We start from the raw sequence: 18,174 nt of genomic DNA on the forward strand, positions 1-18,174 counted from the left end.
AGGGGTCACACTGACCAGCCCGCTACTGTCCCTTTAAATAAGGAGCCGGGAGGGAGGGTCAGCTGGGAGGCGGGAGCGGGTTGTCCAATGGGCAGTGGGGGGAGGCGGGGACTGCAGGCGGGAGCAGGAAGGAGGAGAGCGGGTCAGCGGTGGCGAAAACGGCGGGAAAAAACGGAGCGGAAGTCACCGGGGCAGCGTCGGAGGTCAGCGGGCGAGGAGGGGCAGCAGCGGCAGGAAGCGACAGGCAGGAAGCAGGAGGCAGGAGGCGGCAGCGGCGTGAACCAGGTGAGTGGCGTCAGGCGGAGGTAACAGGGTGGGCAGGTGCCAGGCAGCGACAGGTAGGCAGAGCAGTGAGGGGGAGCGACCGGCTGTGGGGGCACAGGGGTCACACTGACCAGCCCGCTACTGTCCCTTTAAATAAGGAGCCGGGAGGGAGGGTCAGCTGGGAGGCGGGAGCGGGTTGTCCAATGGGCAGTGGGGGGAGGCGGGGACTGCAGGCGGGAGCAGGAAGGAGGAGAGCGGGTCAGCGGTGGCGAAAACGGCGGGAAAAAACGGAGCGGAAGTCACCGGGGCAGCGTCGGAGGTCAGCGGGCGAGGAGGGGCAGCAGCGGCAGGAAGCGACAGGCAGGAAGCAGGAGGCAGGAGGCGGCAGCGGCGTGAACCAGGTGAGTGGCGTCAGGCGGAGGTAACAGGGTGGGCAGGTGCCAGGCAGCGACAGGTAGGCAGAGCAGTGAGGGGGAGCGACCGGCTGTGGGGGCACAGGGGTCACACTGACCAGCCCGCTACTGTCCCTTTAAATAAGGAGCCGGGAGGGAGGGTCAGCTGGGAGGCGGGAGCGGGTTGTCCAATGGGCAGTGGGGGGAGGCGGGGACTGCAGGCGGGAGCAGGAAGGAGGAGAGCGGGTCAGCGGTGGCGAAAACGGCGGGAAAAAACGGAGCGGAAGTCACCGGGGCAGCGTCGGAGGTCAGCGGGCGAGGAGGGGCAGCAGCGGCAGGAAGCGACAGGCAGGAAGCAGGAGGCAGGAGGCGGCACAGAGAGTGGGTGCATGCTGGGTGAGTGTGAGAGTTGCGTCTTCTTACTCTACTTACTCTCGGGTGTGTTAACTCTTGCGAAGAAGGGTGTTCCATTTACTGCGGGTCGCTCCGACACGGATGAGCATGGACGAGTAGAAATGGTGCATGGGCAGTTTGGCGGCATGAGTGTGTTGTTGGTGAATGTTTATGGTCCGAACACAGACGATCCTGTTTTTTCAGATGTGTGCCACAGAATTTCCACTTTCTCACCAGCCGCAATTATCTGAGGAGGGGACTTTAATGTTTGTCTGGATTCTTCCTTAGATAGAGTCGGGAGTGGCGAGGTACGACATAAACAGGCTGTGGAGGGGCTGCTAGGATTACTGGACGCAGGCCAATTGTCCATGGATCTTGGTCTCGCATAGATTTCTGGCTTGTTTCGGAGGTGGTTTGCACTTGGGCAGTGGGGGTGCGGCATAAGGTCTGATCATTCACCTGTGGTCCTTGAGTTACACGTTCACACTTGTGAACGACCGCCCTCCGCGTGGCGATTGCAACCGACTGAGTTAACCGATCCAGTCTTCAGACAGACCATTGCGGAGGCGATAAGGAATTTTTTTTAAGAGAATGGGGGTCGGTGGATAGTGCGGGAGTTCTCTGGGAGGCGTTCAAGGTGACCATCCGTGGGGCTTGCATTGGAGCACAGTCAGGAGTGCTGCGGGATATCCGCCGTAGGATTAAAAAACTGGCATCGGATATGTCCACACTTGAACGAGCTTACAAAACTAATCCCTCCCCAGCGAAATTAGCCGAAATACGTGTGCTGGTCACGGACCACAACGAAACGGTTGATCAGGAACTATTGCATTGCTCTCCCCGCCGCACTGCTCGATACTATGGGGAGAGGGGCCGTCCTGGTTGTTTGTTGGCCCAAAAATTGGCGGCGCCACGTAGTCAGGAGTGTATAACGGAAATGTTAGATGAGAGTGGGGTTGCGCACTATTCAACGCCTTAGATCTGTGATGCTGTCTTACAATTCTACACTCGGCTTTACGCAGCTAGGTGCTCCCCGTCACCCGAAGAGATTGACTCATATCTCAATGACGTTGCATTGGGGTGGCTTTCTAATATGCATCGTGAATACCTTGTGCAGCCATTTGTCGTGGAGGATGTGAAACTGGCTATAATGTCTTTGCCGACCTGTAAAGCCACGGGGATGGACGGACTGCCTAGCGAATTTTATAAGGCATACGTGTCGGATCTTGCCCCCCGGCTTCTGGAGGTGTATGCGGAGGCCTATGAGAAGGGTGGGCTTCCGCCTTCTCTCCGGGAGGCTTTACTCGTGACCTTATTGAAACCTGATAAGCCTCCGAATATATGCGAATCATATCGCCCCCTCTCGATCATTAATATCGACGCAAAGATCCTGGCAAAAATGATCGCCACCAGAATACAGCCGTTGGTTCCCCTTCTGGTCCTTCCTGACCAATCTGGGTTTGTAACTGCTCGCTCTACGACTCACAAATTGCGCACTGTTTTTTCTACCCTACATTATTTCGACCCAAACTTCCAAGCAGTTGCAGTGCTGCTCGATGCGGCAAAAGCTTTTGACTCTCTCCAATGGCCCTACATGTTTACTGACTTGACTAGGATGGGTTTTCCTCCTTTTTTTCTGCAATGGCTTTGAGTACTATATGACAACCCGGTCGCTCGGGTGCGTGTTAATGGTTGGGTGTCCTCGGCGTTTCCTATTGAGAGAGGCACACGGCAGGGGTGCCCCCTGTCACCAATGCTCTTCTCGATTGCATTGGAGCCCCTGGCTTGCACACTCCGTCAAAAACATGCAGACGCTGCCTTGCGGTTTCGGCAGAGACCTCTCGTTGTTTCTCTCTATGCGGATGATATGTTGCTATATGTCCGAGAACCCGCCACATTTCTACCTGAATTGCTTCGGGAATATGTGAAATTCAAGAGATACTCAGGTCTAGGGATCAACGGGGCAAAATCAGTGGTGTTTCCACTAACGGCCCATACAAAGGAGGTGGGGCTGGACTTTCCACTAACTTGGATGACTGAACCCGTGAAATATCTGGGGGTGTGGCTGCATAGGGACCCGGATAAGGTGGTATCGGAGAATTATGGCCGTACTATCATGCGTATCACTGACTTGGCAGAGCGGTGGGCTCACCTGCCCCTGTCGCTCGCAGAGCGAATAGCCGTTGTCAAAATGGCATTCCTCCCCAAACTGCTCTATTTTTTTGTTAACCTTCCCATAAGACTAAATGTGGTGCTGTTTAAATCGCTCCAAACGGTACTGCTGACATTTGGATGGGGTGGAAAAAAGCCCAGGTGCAGATGGGATCTATTGGTCCAGCCCTTTGATCGGGGTGGGTTTAAGGCCCCGACCTTAGACCATACTACCTGTGTGCGCAGGCGCATTTTGCGCATTATTGGCATTTCCCCCAGCGGTTTCAACCCCACGTAGCTATTGAATCAGATGCCATTCTCCTGATGCCCCTGCAGGCGGCCACCTTATCTGGCAGCTCAGGCAGTCCACGGAATGAGATAAACCCAGTTCAATGCACGGCATGGGCTTGGCGAATGCTTGCAAAACGGGCTCAACTATCCTATCTATATGCTCCATTGCTGCCTTTGGCCTCCCACCCTGACGTCTCTGCGGCACGGGAAAAGCCGGATGGGTGATTTGTACACACATGGTCAATTCTGTACTCTACAGGAGGTACAAAATGGGACAGATCGCGGTTTTATGTTTGGCTTTACTTATGTTCGAGTTCGGTAGGCTATCTGGGCTGCCTATCCGGAATTCCCAGCGGAGCCCACTACTCTATGGGCATTGCAGGCGATGCTGCGGGAGAGGGGCACACAGGCTTAATTACTAAGCTTTATAATGCTTCTGTGCGTGAGAGGGTACAGGGCGACCATCCCTCCTGTCTCAGATGGCAGGCAGCGATAGGGATTACCCTTGCACCGGACGTTTGGAAGGCATGGTGCAAGCTTACTGAGCGTCTCACAGCGAATTGTAACCTCAGAATAATTCACTTCAAATTTCTACATCAATTGTATTATACCCCCTTACAACTCAATAGGTATGGTCTACGAGACTCTGCTAATTGCATGCGATGTGGGATGGCTGATGCAGATTATATACATGTGGCATGGTTGTGTGCGGGGGTGTTTGCCTACTGGACTGACGTGATGAGGATGCTTACTGATATTGTACTAGAGCCCGTACATTGCACTCCTGAGATCTGCCTTCTTGGGTATGTTAGACGCCTTAAACCTTGCAACAGACGCCTGGTTACGGTAACCACACTGATTGCAAAGAGGGCTGTCGCACAATGTTGGGGCGCTAGAACCACTCCAAGAGTGAAAAAATGGCTCCGAGATTTACTTTACTGTAGATATCAGTTGCTGATCTATGAAGAGGAGATACCAGAGTCTTCTTGCCCTAAGAATTTCTGGGCCCCGATTACAGCATACTTGCTATCCCGCCCCGATTTGATCTAATTTATGGAAATGTATGTAACCTTCACATATTTGTCATACTGGCTCTGTGTTCCGATGTTTTATACGTGCAGCCTGAGATGTTCTATGCCCTAGCTATCTGTTATTACTGGAGGTTTAACTGCAAGAGCTCAACTACTGCCTTCACTTTTTGTTGCTATGTACATGCATGTCTGATGACGCAATGGTCTTTTCCAATGTACCATAATTTGAAATTTGTTCTGCCTGGGGCGGGGTGGGCGAGGAGGGTAGGTTTCTTCATTGGCACTCTATATCAGTCTTGTATTTATTGACTGTCAATATGTCTGTTGAAACCATTAAAGATTTTTTTTTTTTTAAACAGACATGTTTTTAGCGATTCCCAATGGGTCGCAAATCGTGACCTACCTAATGAATATTGATGAGGTAGGTCAATTGTGACAACATTAGGAATCGTTAGATGTGTCTGAGACACATTGGTACATAGCATTGTGTGAATTCTAAATTGCAAGTCACAATTAGGAACTCGTGAAATCTGGCAACCATACATGTGACCCTTAGATTTTAATCAAGAATAAGAAATGTCTATTCACTGAAAAAAAAGTGGGCAGGGGAGTCTTAAGTGGAGTATAGTCATGTCAAGACTGTGCTGAGATTAATTGTTTCATTTGTTTTCTCCAAAACATTACTATGCCCGAGAGGGAGAGAAGTAACAAGTCTTATGAAAAGTGTATTTATGAGACTTTTCCCTTTATATGTTCACATTTTGCGAGATTAAAAGGAGTGAGAGTTAAGAGAGAAAAATTATGAAGTGCGCATTAAGACTTTATTCACGATTGAGGGACTAGACAAGGCCACATTAACCCCTTCAGTGCCCGCCCCTTTCCCCACCCTGTGCCGGCCGTTTCATTAGCGGGCGGGGTTTATGACGAGCTGGTCTCGTCATGGGCACAGCGCCACCGCGGCCCATGACGAGACCAGCTCGTCATGGGCATTGAAGAGGTTAATAAAGAAGATTTATGTCCCCCTCTCTAATTGTTCTGTGTTCACCTGGGGTGTTTGTCTCCCTATTATTGCCAGGTCTCTATGGCATTTCTGGCGTTGGTCCTGTCACCGGATGTCAGTGTCCTCGACAGGAACTTTAGGAAGAGTGCTGCACTCTGTATTTTCTCCAACAGTGTCTTCCCTCCTACATTGTGGACTTGTCTCTGGACCCCTCTGCTAAGAGAAATTAAAAGACCTGAAACTGATAGGGCTGGAGAACTGTGATGGCCGTGCCTGCCAAAGGTATCTCATTTATACACTGCTATTCTTACCTCTTCTACACCTTTACTTAACAATACTCCCTAAATCAGTCTCTGCTTCTCCTTATAGTCATCATGATTAATTATAATTGCCTTGAACAATCTGCCTGTGTACATTAATCCAGACCATTCCTCCTAATAAGCACATCACTTAACAGAATTACAGAAACACACCCAGGTACTTTACACATAGGATCACATCATCCCTCATCTCAAGGATAAGAACTGTCCAATAATCCCCCCTTACATGGCCCCATATCAAAACCCACCCACCAATCACAAGAATAGTTATCCCAAATCTCATTGGCAATGCCCTTTTAGAGGCACCTCATCCAGACGCATTCCAAATTTTGGAATTTCTTCCACTAAATCTTCCAATGATCCTCAATCACTTGGGAAAGCGACATCACATATAGCCCTGCCACTCTCAAAACACACTACTCACTCGACATTGGCTGAATACTACCCTGATAGCTACCCATAAAATCCAACTAAACCCACACAACTAGTGATACATCAGGGAGCACAATTTAATGCATAAACTGGGCCTCACCAACACTCATTAGGCATGGAACTAGTCAATACACTTACATGACCTCATTATTGATGATGAGAGCAATACAGTTGGCCTCAATGAAGCATGGTTTGACAGTGGCTCTATTGCAATTTATAACCAAGTCATTCCAGCTGAATTCAAAATGATGCATAAAAATACAGAAAATAAAAAAGAAGGGTTCACCCTGATCTATTTAGGTGTACTGGTTTGTACGGAAAACAAACTCTAGACTTGTGCTCTTTGGAATATGTGGTTGCAGCATGTACAATTAAGTCTAATAACTGATTCCTCATTGCAACAGTAAACCAACCCTCAGGATTCAATCCTAGATTTGTTGCGTAAATTAGGACTCTGGCTGGAGGATAGGGTTTACTTTCCCACCCATGGGTGACCCAGGTGGATTTAGTTCAGTGCACCAGCGCTGAATGTGAAAGACAGGTTATTGTAGTACCACAGAACCCCACTCAATACACAGTTGAAGTAAAGTCACTGCTTTTGGGTAACTAACAATCCCTGAAATGGAATCCAGGACACCGTGGTAACAGTAGGCCTATTTCATGGTTCACAGTATCACCGACACAGCACTGAGAATAACAGACACTTAACTAAAAGTTTTACCACAGAGTGAACCTGTTTCTTAGTACATCTAAAATAATTACAGAGGATATCATAAGAACAACAAGAAGGCACGTTGTAAACAACAAGAATAAAATTAACATTTCTTACATTGTCATCTAAAAGCTTAACACCCTAAATCTACTTCTACACGCTACTCTAGTAGAGCATGTAGTAGAGCAACTTGCAGACTAGAGTTTCTTGGGAAGAAGCAGCGCACTGTATACCTTGTTGACCACTCCAGCAGTCCTTATCGGAGGAGCCGGTGAGGAAGTGTTCCCTGCGAAAGGTAAATACGTGCTGCTGTACCAGTTTTCCTCTGGGTACTTGGCTGTTATCAGCCTTAGGCAAGATGAACCAGCTTCTGTGAATGCATAACCAGAATAGTCTTCGGACAATATGTTGCAGGATAATATGGGGTGAAGGACCTCTCTACCTAAAGTTGCGAGTGGTGGTCCTTAAATGCTAAACTTTACCAAGGATGAAGACCTTTGACATAGTTTTAGGAATGTGGTGTATAGATTACAGGTGCCAGACAGAGGTCCTTGACAAATCTTTAAGAAAAGGGGTGACAAGGGGACGTCAAATTGAACTCCAGCTCTTCGATGAATTATCTAGGGATGTTGCTTGATAGCCTTGACATATTGACGGGGGAACACTTGTCGCAAACTAAGGGACCGTTTACGATGTCGTCAGGAAAGCATTCCCACCGAATCATATTAGGAATGTTTTTCGAACGATTCATATTCTGGGAGTACTACTGATCGATTACGAAGTGTCCGGATGCTTACGGACTCGGTTCGGTCGGACTCCCATTGACTTCAATGGGAGCCTGTGTCCCGAATGAGAACAGAGGCTCCTATTGAAAAAATGGGTGGGCGGGGAAAACCTTGCACCCGTTTGCGGGCACCACAGGGTGCCTGCCACACTGTGCATGGTTGAGAAGGGGGGGGTTCCTTGTGTACCCCCACGGGCCCCATCGGAAGGCCTACGGTTGACGGGGGGCCTGCTACAGGCCCCCGTAGTCCGATTCCCACAGCCGTTTCATTTCACCCAAACCAATTTGGAACGGCTGTTCGAATCTGTCATCGTACTCGCTCATTCGGAAACCGTCTCCATTGGGCTGTACGACTTGGCTCCAAATGACTTGGGCTGCCTGAATCCTGTTCAGAACCAATTCAAACAGCCCGGAAGGCTTCCTTGCATCATACTCAGTCGTACAGAAAGGTGACCAATTCGGTCGGGAACATAGGTCCTGAATCGGATTCGCAAATCCGAATCCCGTTTGGAGCCTTTCCTGACGACATCGTAATCAGCCCCTAAATGTCTCATCAGGTTTCACATCTGGGTCATTATTGGAATGCCTAGACAATGTGTCACTTTCTCAGTTCAATGAATCATAAGGGCGGACAACATTCATAGTAATATTGTTTATAAGAGAGATGACAGAAGGAGTGTGGTCCACAACGGATTTGAGGGTCTCACCAGGAATAGTGTTGGACCTTATGGACTTTACTTAAATTTCCTGGAAGAAATTTTCATGTTCTCCTTTATGATACAAATATTAGACCCAGATATTATCCTAATTGGAGATTTGAGCACATGGATCGATAGGCTACAACAACAACAAACCTGCTGCAGAAGTAACTGAAAGTAAGTGTGCTCTGGGTTTCACCTAAAAGGGTCACAGGGTCTACACATTCAATTTTCACCTATAAAAAAGACATTAACAACACCTAGCTTCAAATGAAAATGTTCTCAGATCATTCTCTGACTACCCTTAATTTCCTTAACCAGATACTCGAATCCCCACTTCTGTAATGCAGAGTGGTAGCAATGTGGAGGAGATGAGGGTAACAAAAAGGGAAAATCAGCAAAAGAGAAAGTCACTGAGAGAGGGAAAAATCCCAGGGTACTCTAACCTACCAGGACAGGGGAAGGCGTGGACCACCCATAATTAAAGATACCCAGCTGCGTGGCAGGCATATCTGTGCCTTCAGCTCCTCTATCAGTTGACTGGATGGACCAAGGCATAAACGAATGCTGAATAGGTGCCAAGTTTATTTGTCCACATCGTAGTCATTTTTGTTTTACACAAGCACCTTTCCACTGAATTTGTTTGTACGTAAGGAGGCTCTCTCATTGTGAGTATTAATCACACATTTCCTGATCTATTGACCTTCAAATGTGCCCCTAGCAGAAGACAAATATTGAGGACTGGAGAAAGATAGCATATATTTAGTTTGGACACTGGAATAAACATATGTTTATAAGTTGGCATTGCTGGCAAGATTAGTTTCCAAACTGGGTCTAACCATTGAAATATTTTGTCCAGGATGATATATTTCACACAGTGAATGTGCACTATTACTGTGGGATTTGAACACAGGACACTGAACATAGATAAAGGTAGGTATATTTTCTTTCTCGTTGGTTGAGTGGGAGTAAATGAGAGACATTTGATGTGTGGTGACGTGGCTTGAAGTGGGCCCAGGCCCAACTCCATATTTTCACCTTGAATTGGACTCAAGTGCATGAGGGGATACATGGTCTATTGTAAGTCATACATAATTTTTTTTTCCAGGTCTATCCAAAATTCTTGCCTTGGTGTTGGAGGAGCTGACCTTGTTCTACGACCGGGATGTGAATGGTGTTGGGGTACTGTATAGCCTGCTCAGGGCTCCTTGGCTGCAGGCCCTCTTGAAGGTAAAGCCTGCATTCATTTCAGAGAATGGTTAATGCCATAGGAGAATGTGGTACCAAAAATGCAAAAAAATACGACATTTTCACTGCAGAGTAAAGCAAAAGGTTATTGTTGATGCTATATTTGAATATCTGATAGAGACTACTAGCCGCAGTTTCCTTCACGTAGAATTATCCCCAGGCGTGAGACTGGATCCTGAAAACTTTTTGCCCAGCATCCCTGCGCGCCGGCGGGACGGCATCACGCGACTCCGCCCAGGCGTTGTCCGCGCACGTGATGTCAGCGAGGTCACATAAGTCCCACCCTGGCGCGCCTACGTCAGTTTTTTCCTTTTCCGCGTGCAACGCAGATCCGGTTTGTGCTCTGGGCCTGTTTAGGCCCTTCCCTTCTTCTATTGCTGCGTGTGTGGGAACAGTGTGCGAAAGCCTTCGGGTTTTAAAACTTGTTCGTCGTGTGGCCGCCTCATGTCGGCGACGGATCCTCACCCCATCTGCATGTGGTGTTTGGGGAGCACCATGACTCCACTGATTGTGAGGCGTGCCAGGAGATAAAGCCGAAGTCCCGGCGTAAGTGCCGGATGAAACTTCTGTCGGCTCGGGTGTCCAGGTCGGCGTCGTCATCTCGGCCGGCCCCTGAGGAGGGTTCTTGGACCCGCGGCTTCCCTCGCCGACTTTGATCTTCTCCCAGGTCCCAAGTTGTCACGGGGGACCCTGAATCTCATCCGAAGCCAAATGTAATTCCACGGGAACAAAGATATTGGTCCCAACACTTTTAGAAAACAACTCCTGGAGGAAGATATAGGAACTCACTCGCAGGATATTGCTCGCCAAAAGTGAGGGGAATAACCATAGAGTGACCACCACTCTTCCCCTCAAGTAGCACCAGGTAGCGTTGTTTGCAGGATGTGGATCAGCAGAGTGCTAAAACAAAAGTTACAAGCTAGTTTTACTGTTTGGTCTGCATAACTAAGAACAGAGTTTAGAATGTTAATACATGTCTCTTTCACTCACATGTAGTTCACTTACCGATTGGAGTGTCCCGGTGTCGCCTAAAGATGTCCCAGCAGTGGTTAAAAATCACAGGCCAAGGAGGGTCTCTAAGGCTTGTCTGTAGGAACCTAGGAGGCGTCTACTGAGAGGACGAATAAGGAAGGGATGATGTAAGGGCACTCACAACCACAATCATTCAAGGTTACATTGGAAATACCAAAGGATTTAAAGGGAGTGTTCAAGGGAGTAGGATAAGGGGTTTTGTTGTGGTGTGCAGGTCAAGATAGCTCCTTTCAGGGAAGAGGAGCAAGTAAGTAGTACACGCACACACAAGCAAGCAAGGGAAGGTGCAACCGTCGTGCCACTCTGGCCGGCTCCTGGGGGGTACAGGGAGCGGATCAGAAGCGGACACGCAAGTAGTTTAAAAATGGTGTGCCGTGCTGGTCGGCTTCAGAGGGGAATAAAAAAAAGGAGCGGATCAGATGAGGACACACGTGCGTGCAGCGCTGGCCGGCTCCAGGGGAGAGAGGGAGCGGAGCAGCAGCGTACACGCTACTGGAATCAATGGGCGTGCCGCGCTGGCTGGCTCCAAGGGCAAGGAAGGAGCGGAGCAGCAGCAGACACGCAACTAGAATCAACGAGCGTGCCGCGCTGGCCGGCTCCAGGGGCAACGGAAGGAGCTGAGCAGCAGCGGACACGCTACCAGATTGTCAGCAAGGGCGTGCCGTGCTGGCCGGCTCCAGGGGCAACGGAAGGAGCGGAACAGTAGCGGACACGCTACCAGATCGCTAGCAATGGCGATACCTTAGAAAGAAGGGCAATAGCTTCCTAGGCATCGTAGGGTGGTGAAATAACGCAGATGGCAAGCGAAGATCAAGAACTCAAACAGGAGGAACTCGGTTCGTACAAGGAGGGGGCGAGGTCACCAGTCAGGAACAGGATCAGTAAGCCAAGCATTGGTTCTCGGGTGAGACGGCCTCTTATGGGAGGTAGGGGTCGTCTCAAAAGTACATATTTCTAATGAGAATTATGGGTCGTCCCAAAAGCACTTGCTCGGTGAGCTGACAGACCATGCATTAAGCCCCCAACCCTCCATATCCTCTAGTCTTTCTGCAATGGGAATCCTAACACAAGTGTGCTGCTCACCTCTGGGTAAGTTACAAACCAAAACTGGGTCCTGGCTCAAAAAGCTCAGCTGGACTGAGCCCAATTAACAGAAAAAACAGAACATACTGTCCAGGCTGAGGATCACTACAACCAATCCCTTTTTATAATTCCTATCATGAGAAGTAAAACATGAAAGGAGGGCTTTATGAATTTCCTTTTGCTTAGAAGAACATTTATTGTTTATTTCTCATTTTTCTCTTTTTGTGCGTTCAACAATTGTTCATTGCACATTCACATTTTACAAAAAACATCATGGTATATATACAAATGTATTAAACAACACTACACGATAGTCTTGATCCCCTGTGTAGAGGTTTCAAACTACATTCATTCATCAAACATTCATGGCCGATTCATTCATACACACACTCGACATACACTGAACAAAGCGGTCCTAATGACACCTCTCCTTTTGGAAAAAATTCACTAACATACTCTATATATGTCATAATACTTTTTCTTTTTTTATACAATGAAAATCCAAAAGAACGTTTTTAGTAGAAGCCTCTCAAATGGGTGCAAAAAGGACCAATCTGGTTGACGCGTTTCGAACCTCTATCTTTTGAGGTTCTCTTCAGGACCAACCAATTTCTGTAACAAAAAAACAACAAACCCTCTTTAGATAATTAGAACAACTCAGGACCTCTAGAGAACCATCAACGACTGAGCTCACCCACCTTAGAAAAGTGCGTAAATGAGGAACCTTAACTATCCGTGACTCATCCAGCTCGCCCTGGGGCTGTGAAAAACAAATAGAACCCACTTATATCATCATTCTTTCTTTTAAAAACGTTTACAAGACAAACATAGAAACAACTGTAAGCGTCCATTTGGCTCACCCTTTGAAGTGAATCTGTTATCGTGATGGGACAGCCGAGTCCTACAAGAGATTATAGACTTGTGTCAGCCGGAGTATAACTGGGTCCCCCCGATCTCTTACTCTTGTAATGAATACAATATTGGCTTACTCAATTGTGAGACGGCTGTCTCCTTAGCCGGCTACCTTGGAGGACGAACTTCTTTTCTACCTAAGTGCGAAATGAACACTATTTGGTATCCTCTTTACGATCTAAATGGACTGCGCAAAAATAACACCAAGTCAAACCAGAAGCGGCCGCTTACCTATGTAAGTTTGCGTAATCGTGTCACGTTGAAATCCCGTGCCGACATCTAAAACAAAAAGGCGTAAGATATCGCCATTAGTTGTGCTCGGCTAGTAATATCCATGGTGTCTACGGAGCTGTCAAAAGAATGTAAAAACCGCTCACCGAGATAACTTCACTCCTCCAGCGTTTCACGGCTCCGTTAGTCTGTCAGTGATGCTTCAGGAAGCACTGAGGCGTGTAACGGCTGATTCCTCCCGGGTCATAAACTGCCGATGGCTCATGGGAGTTGTAGTCTAATATGCCGATAGTTCAGAGCGGGGTGGGATATCGGGTTTCTTGATGGACGGCTGATTTGCCAACTTTCTTAAACAGTACCTCTATGGCATGACACCATCATTAGTTCGGAAAAAGGAAAAAAGGCACGCGTGATGCGGAAGAGCCTGTTAGACTTCGGTAGTACAGTTGAACAAGTGGTCACATGGCATAAAAGGAAGACCTCAAATAAGGGCAACAAAATGTTGTAAATTACACAGTCTATAACATTGGTCTAAATATCTCCGCTATCTCATTTAAACCATTGGTTGCCGTATTGAATTTCATAATGAGTAATGCTTCGCGCTGACTCAAATGGCCCTCCAAATCCCCCCCACGGGGGTCTCTCTCGATTTTAGACAGCACTGTCCATTTAAAGTCTTCCTCCCTGTGTGTTTTTGTAACCCAGTGGCTAACTAGTGGAGCATTTTCCACTCGTCGTCGAATCCTCGACTTGTGCTGGGTGATGCGCTGCCGTACCTCCTGTGTGGTCTTTCCGATGTAAAGCTTTGGACATGGGCAAGTTACTGCAAAAACAACATTCCTAGTTTTACAGTTTGTAAATGCCTTATGCTTCCAATGGATATTGTTGAACATGAAGGCATCTCCTTCAATGGTTTGATCACAGCATGTACAGGTACCACATTTGTGGTGCCCAACAATTGGTGGTAGATCTAGCATACTTCTCAGAGTCGGGGTCTGCTGTTTCGGTAAAGCCGCTCTCACAATATAATTGGCTATACTTTTCTCTTTTTTATATGCAAAAAGAGGAGGAATAGAAAATTCCTCATGGAGATCTTTGATCAAATGCCAATTAGTGAGGATCAGTTTTCGAAGTTGATGTGTGTTAGGGCAAAACGTGGTGACACAAACTGGTCTATTGGCCATTTTCTTTGTTTTTTGCTCCAACAGTGTTTCCCTTGGTGTCCACCATGCTCTCTTAAGGGAATGTTTCAGTAACTTTTTCGGATATCCCCTCGCCAATAAGCGATCTTTCAGTTTGTTCGCATGAGCAAAGTATTCCTCTTTATTTGAACAGTTCCTGCGAATCCGCAGGAACTGGCCGTACGGCAAATTCTGTCTCAGACTTCGAGGATGGTTGCTGGTGTAATGGAGCGCCTTGTTCCTATCAGTCGATTTTCTAAAAAGTGTGGTCTCTAGATGTCCTTCCGATGCCTCCACTTTTACATCCAAAAATGTGATTGATTCGTTTGATGATGAACAACTGAACTTAATGTCATTAGACCGTCCGTTAAGCCATCCTACGAACTCATCCAGTGATTGTTGTGTGCCTGACCAGATTAAAAAGATGTCATCAATGTATCGCATGTAACTAGAAATGTTTGCCGAGTACGGGTTGTTGTTATATATGAAATTATTTTCAAATAGGCCCATATATAACACCGCTAGTTCCGGGGCGAAGGGACACCCCATAGCCACGCCATTTGTTTGGAAGAAGAACTGTGAGTCGAATGTAAAATAGTTCTTGGACAATGAAAATTTGGCAAGTGCCAAGATGAATTCCATGGGTACTTGGACCGGCTGTTCTCTTTTGCCCAAGAACCACTCTAAGGTCTCTAATGCTTGGTCCTGGGGAATTTGGGTATAAAGTGATACTACGTCCAGTGTGACCATCAGTTGTCTTGTGTTGTCAAATCGGACGGGTGCTATTCTGTTTAGGAAGGCTGTGGTATCTTTAAGGTGGGCCGGAATTTCACCAATGAAAGGTTTCAGGAAGAAGTCAATATATTGAGCCACTGGCTCAATAAGTGACTCACAACCTGACACAATCGGTCGGCCTGGGGGGTCAAGTTCGCTTTTATGTAATTTGGGCAGAACATAGAAAACAGGTGTTCTAGGGTTCTTATTCTGTAAAAAAATTCGTTCTTTTGGACCAACAAAACCTTGTGTGAACCCTTCTTCGATGATTTGGAATAGTTGGTTTTGTAATTCCTTTGTTGGGTCCTCGGGAATTTTTCGATAGCAATCAACATCCTCTAACTGGCGTAACACCTCTTTCTTGTATTTATTCACATCCCAAATCACAATTGCACCCCCTTTATCCGCCTGTTTGACGACTACCGATCTGTCATTCTTGAGGTCCATCAAAGCATCTTTCTCTTGTTTGGCTAAGTTGTACTTAACGTAGCCTCTTTTGCCTTCCATTGCCTGTATCCCAGATAGAACGGTTCTTTCAAAGGTACTGATTTCTTTAGGTATTTTGGGGCCTGAAGGGCAGAAAGAAGATTTTCTCCTCAGTCCTGTTAACTCTGTTGTGGCAACTTCAGTGGAGTCCGAAAAAAACGTTTTAAGACGAATTTTGCGGCAAAACTCCATTGTTTCCAACTTCATTTTCACAAAGTCTGTTGGTCTAGATGGAACAAAGCTTAATCCTTTCTCGAGTATTGACATTTCAGCTTCTGTTAGAATTTTATCAGACAGGTTGAATATCGGCGAAGAAACTAGCTCCTGTAGTACTGACGGCGTGTCCTCATTTCCCATGGTTGGGAATATCGTAAGCGTCCTCTGCCTTGCCGTTGGCCTCGGGCTAAAAAATGTACCCCTTGGTTTGATATTTGTGGATCCTGATTTTGTTGATTTAGCCTTGGATTTTGTTTTGCCCTGGTGTTGGCGTCCGTTTCCTCACCAGAGGACGATGATGATTCCGAGAAGGTGATGAATTTATTTCGCGACCGGCCTCGATAATTCTGAAGATAGTTTCTTGAATCGTTTTTGGTGTAGAAATCTTTATTTAGATAAGGATAAGTTGATTCCAACGAAAAATTATTTTTGTCCGACTCAAACTTATTGCTTTTTTGAATGACTGTGTAGTCTTTGAACTCCGATATCTCCTTTTCAACCTTTTCCAGTAGAGCTTTTGCGTCAGTTAGATGTGGATTGTTTTTAATTTCTGCCTCCAAGTCCGCAATCTCTTGTAATTGTACCAGTGACAGCCTGTGTGCTGTCTCAACAGTTAGCACCATTAGATCTTGGCTACATTTCGTCTCGATGCAGCTGTATCCTTTCTTATATACCGGATCATCAATGAACACGGCCGGGATATTACGTATCTGTAATCCCGATGGGATTGTCCCTTCCCTTATATGTTGTAGTAAGAAGTGCCCATGAAGGTCCGTCCTAATTTGTTTTTTGCGTAGTCTAGTTAGTTTGTCTGATTCAGTCTGAGTTTTTGCAGTGACACTTAAGGTGGCTGATGCAAAGACTGGTGGTTCTCGCATTAAATTCTGAATATGTTCTTCACTGTAAGCGAAGGCATCTTTTTCTGCCATCGCACACTAGTACTGAGGATAACAATGACTAAAACATACAATGACGTGTTAGACAAATAATGACAAGACAATTTCACACAACCGTCCGGTACACGTACAGCACATGTATTTAACAACAGAAGTTGCTTAAACCTGGTGGTCCCTTTTTAACCACTTGCACAACCTCGCGGGCCTCTGCCCGCTCCTAAAGCTACAAACCAAAACTGGGTCCTGGCTCAAAAAGCTCAGCTGGACTGAGCCCAATTAACAGAAAAAACAGAACATACTGTCCAGGCTGAGGATCACTACAACCAATCCCTTTTTATAATTCCTATCATGAGAAGTAAAACATGAAAGGAGGGCTTTATGAATTTCCTTTTGCTTAGAAGAACATTTATTGTTTATTTCTCATTTTTCTCTTTTTGTGCGTTCAACAATTGTTCATTGCACATTCACATTTTACAAAAAACATCATGGTATATATACAAATGTATTAAACAACACTACACAATAGTCTTGATCCCCTGTGTAGAGGTTTCAAACTACATTCATTCATCAAACATTCATGGCCGATTCATTCATACACACACTCGACATACACTGAACAAAGCGGTCCTAATGACACCTCTCCTTTTGGAAAGAATTCACTAACATACTCTATATATGTCATAATACTTTTTCTTTTTTTATACAATGAAAATCCAAAAGAACGTTTTTAGTAGAAGCCTCTCAAATGGGTGCAAAAAGGACCAATCTGGTCGACGCGTTTCGAACCTCTATCTTTTGAGGTTCTCTTCAGGACCAACCAATTTCTGTAACAAAAAAACAACAAACCCTCTTTAGATAATTAGAACAACTCAGGACCTCTAGAGAACCATCAACGACTGAGCTCACCCACCTTAGAAAAGTGCGTAAATGAGGAACCTTAACTATCCGTGACTCATCCAGCTCGCCCTGGGGCTGTGAAAAACAAATAGAACCCACTTATATCATCATTCTTTCTTTTAAAAACGTTTACAAGACAAATATTGAAACAACTGTAAGCGTCCATTTGTCTCACCCTTTGAAGTGAATCTGTTATCGTGATGGGACAGCCGAGTCCTACAAGAGATTATAGACTTGTGTCAGCCGGAGTATAACTGGGTCCCCCCGATCTCTTACTCTTGTAATGAATACAATATTGGCTTACCCAATTGTGAGACGGCTGTCTCCTTAGCCGGCTACCTTGGAGGACGAACTTCTTTTCTACCTAAGTGCGAAATGAACACTATTTGGTATCCTCTTTACGATCTAAATGGACTGCGCAAAAATAACACCAAGTCAAACCAGAAGCGGGCGCTTACCTATGTAAGTTTGCGTAATCGTGTCACGTTGAAATCCCGTGCCGACATCTAAAACAAAAAGGCGTAAGATATCGCCATTAGTTGTGCTCGGCTAGTAATATCCATGGTGTCTACGGAGCTGTCAAAAGAATGTAAAAACCGCTCACCGAGATAACTTCACTCCTCCAGCGTTTCACGGCTCCGTTAGTCTGTCAGTGATGCTTCAGGAAGCACTGAGGCGTGTAACGGCTGATTCCTCCCGGGTCATAAACTGCCGATGGCTCATGGGAGTTGTAGTCTAATATGCCGATAG

General features: G+C 46.5%; 1 protein-coding gene across 8 annotated transcripts in view; it reads left to right on the forward strand.

The window, feature by feature from the left end:
- Nucleotides 1-18,174, forward strand: part of MPP4 (MAGUK p55 scaffold protein 4) — a 397,034-nt gene that overhangs the window by 81,455 nt on the left and 297,405 nt on the right. For all 8 annotated transcript variants that reach the window (XM_085648977.1, XM_085648979.1, XM_085648978.1 and 5 more), the window contains one exon: nucleotides 9,577-9,698. In XM_085648977.1, the coding sequence (XP_085505103.1) occupies nucleotides 9,577-9,698 (122 nt within the window). The remainder of the gene's footprint in view (nucleotides 1-9,576; nucleotides 9,699-18,174) is intronic.

Source organism: Triturus cristatus, chromosome 3_2 (genome assembly GCF_964204655.1).
Source record: "Triturus cristatus chromosome 3_2, aTriCri1.1, whole genome shotgun sequence".
NCBI classification, from domain to species: domain Eukaryota; kingdom Metazoa; phylum Chordata; class Amphibia; order Caudata; family Salamandridae; genus Triturus; species Triturus cristatus.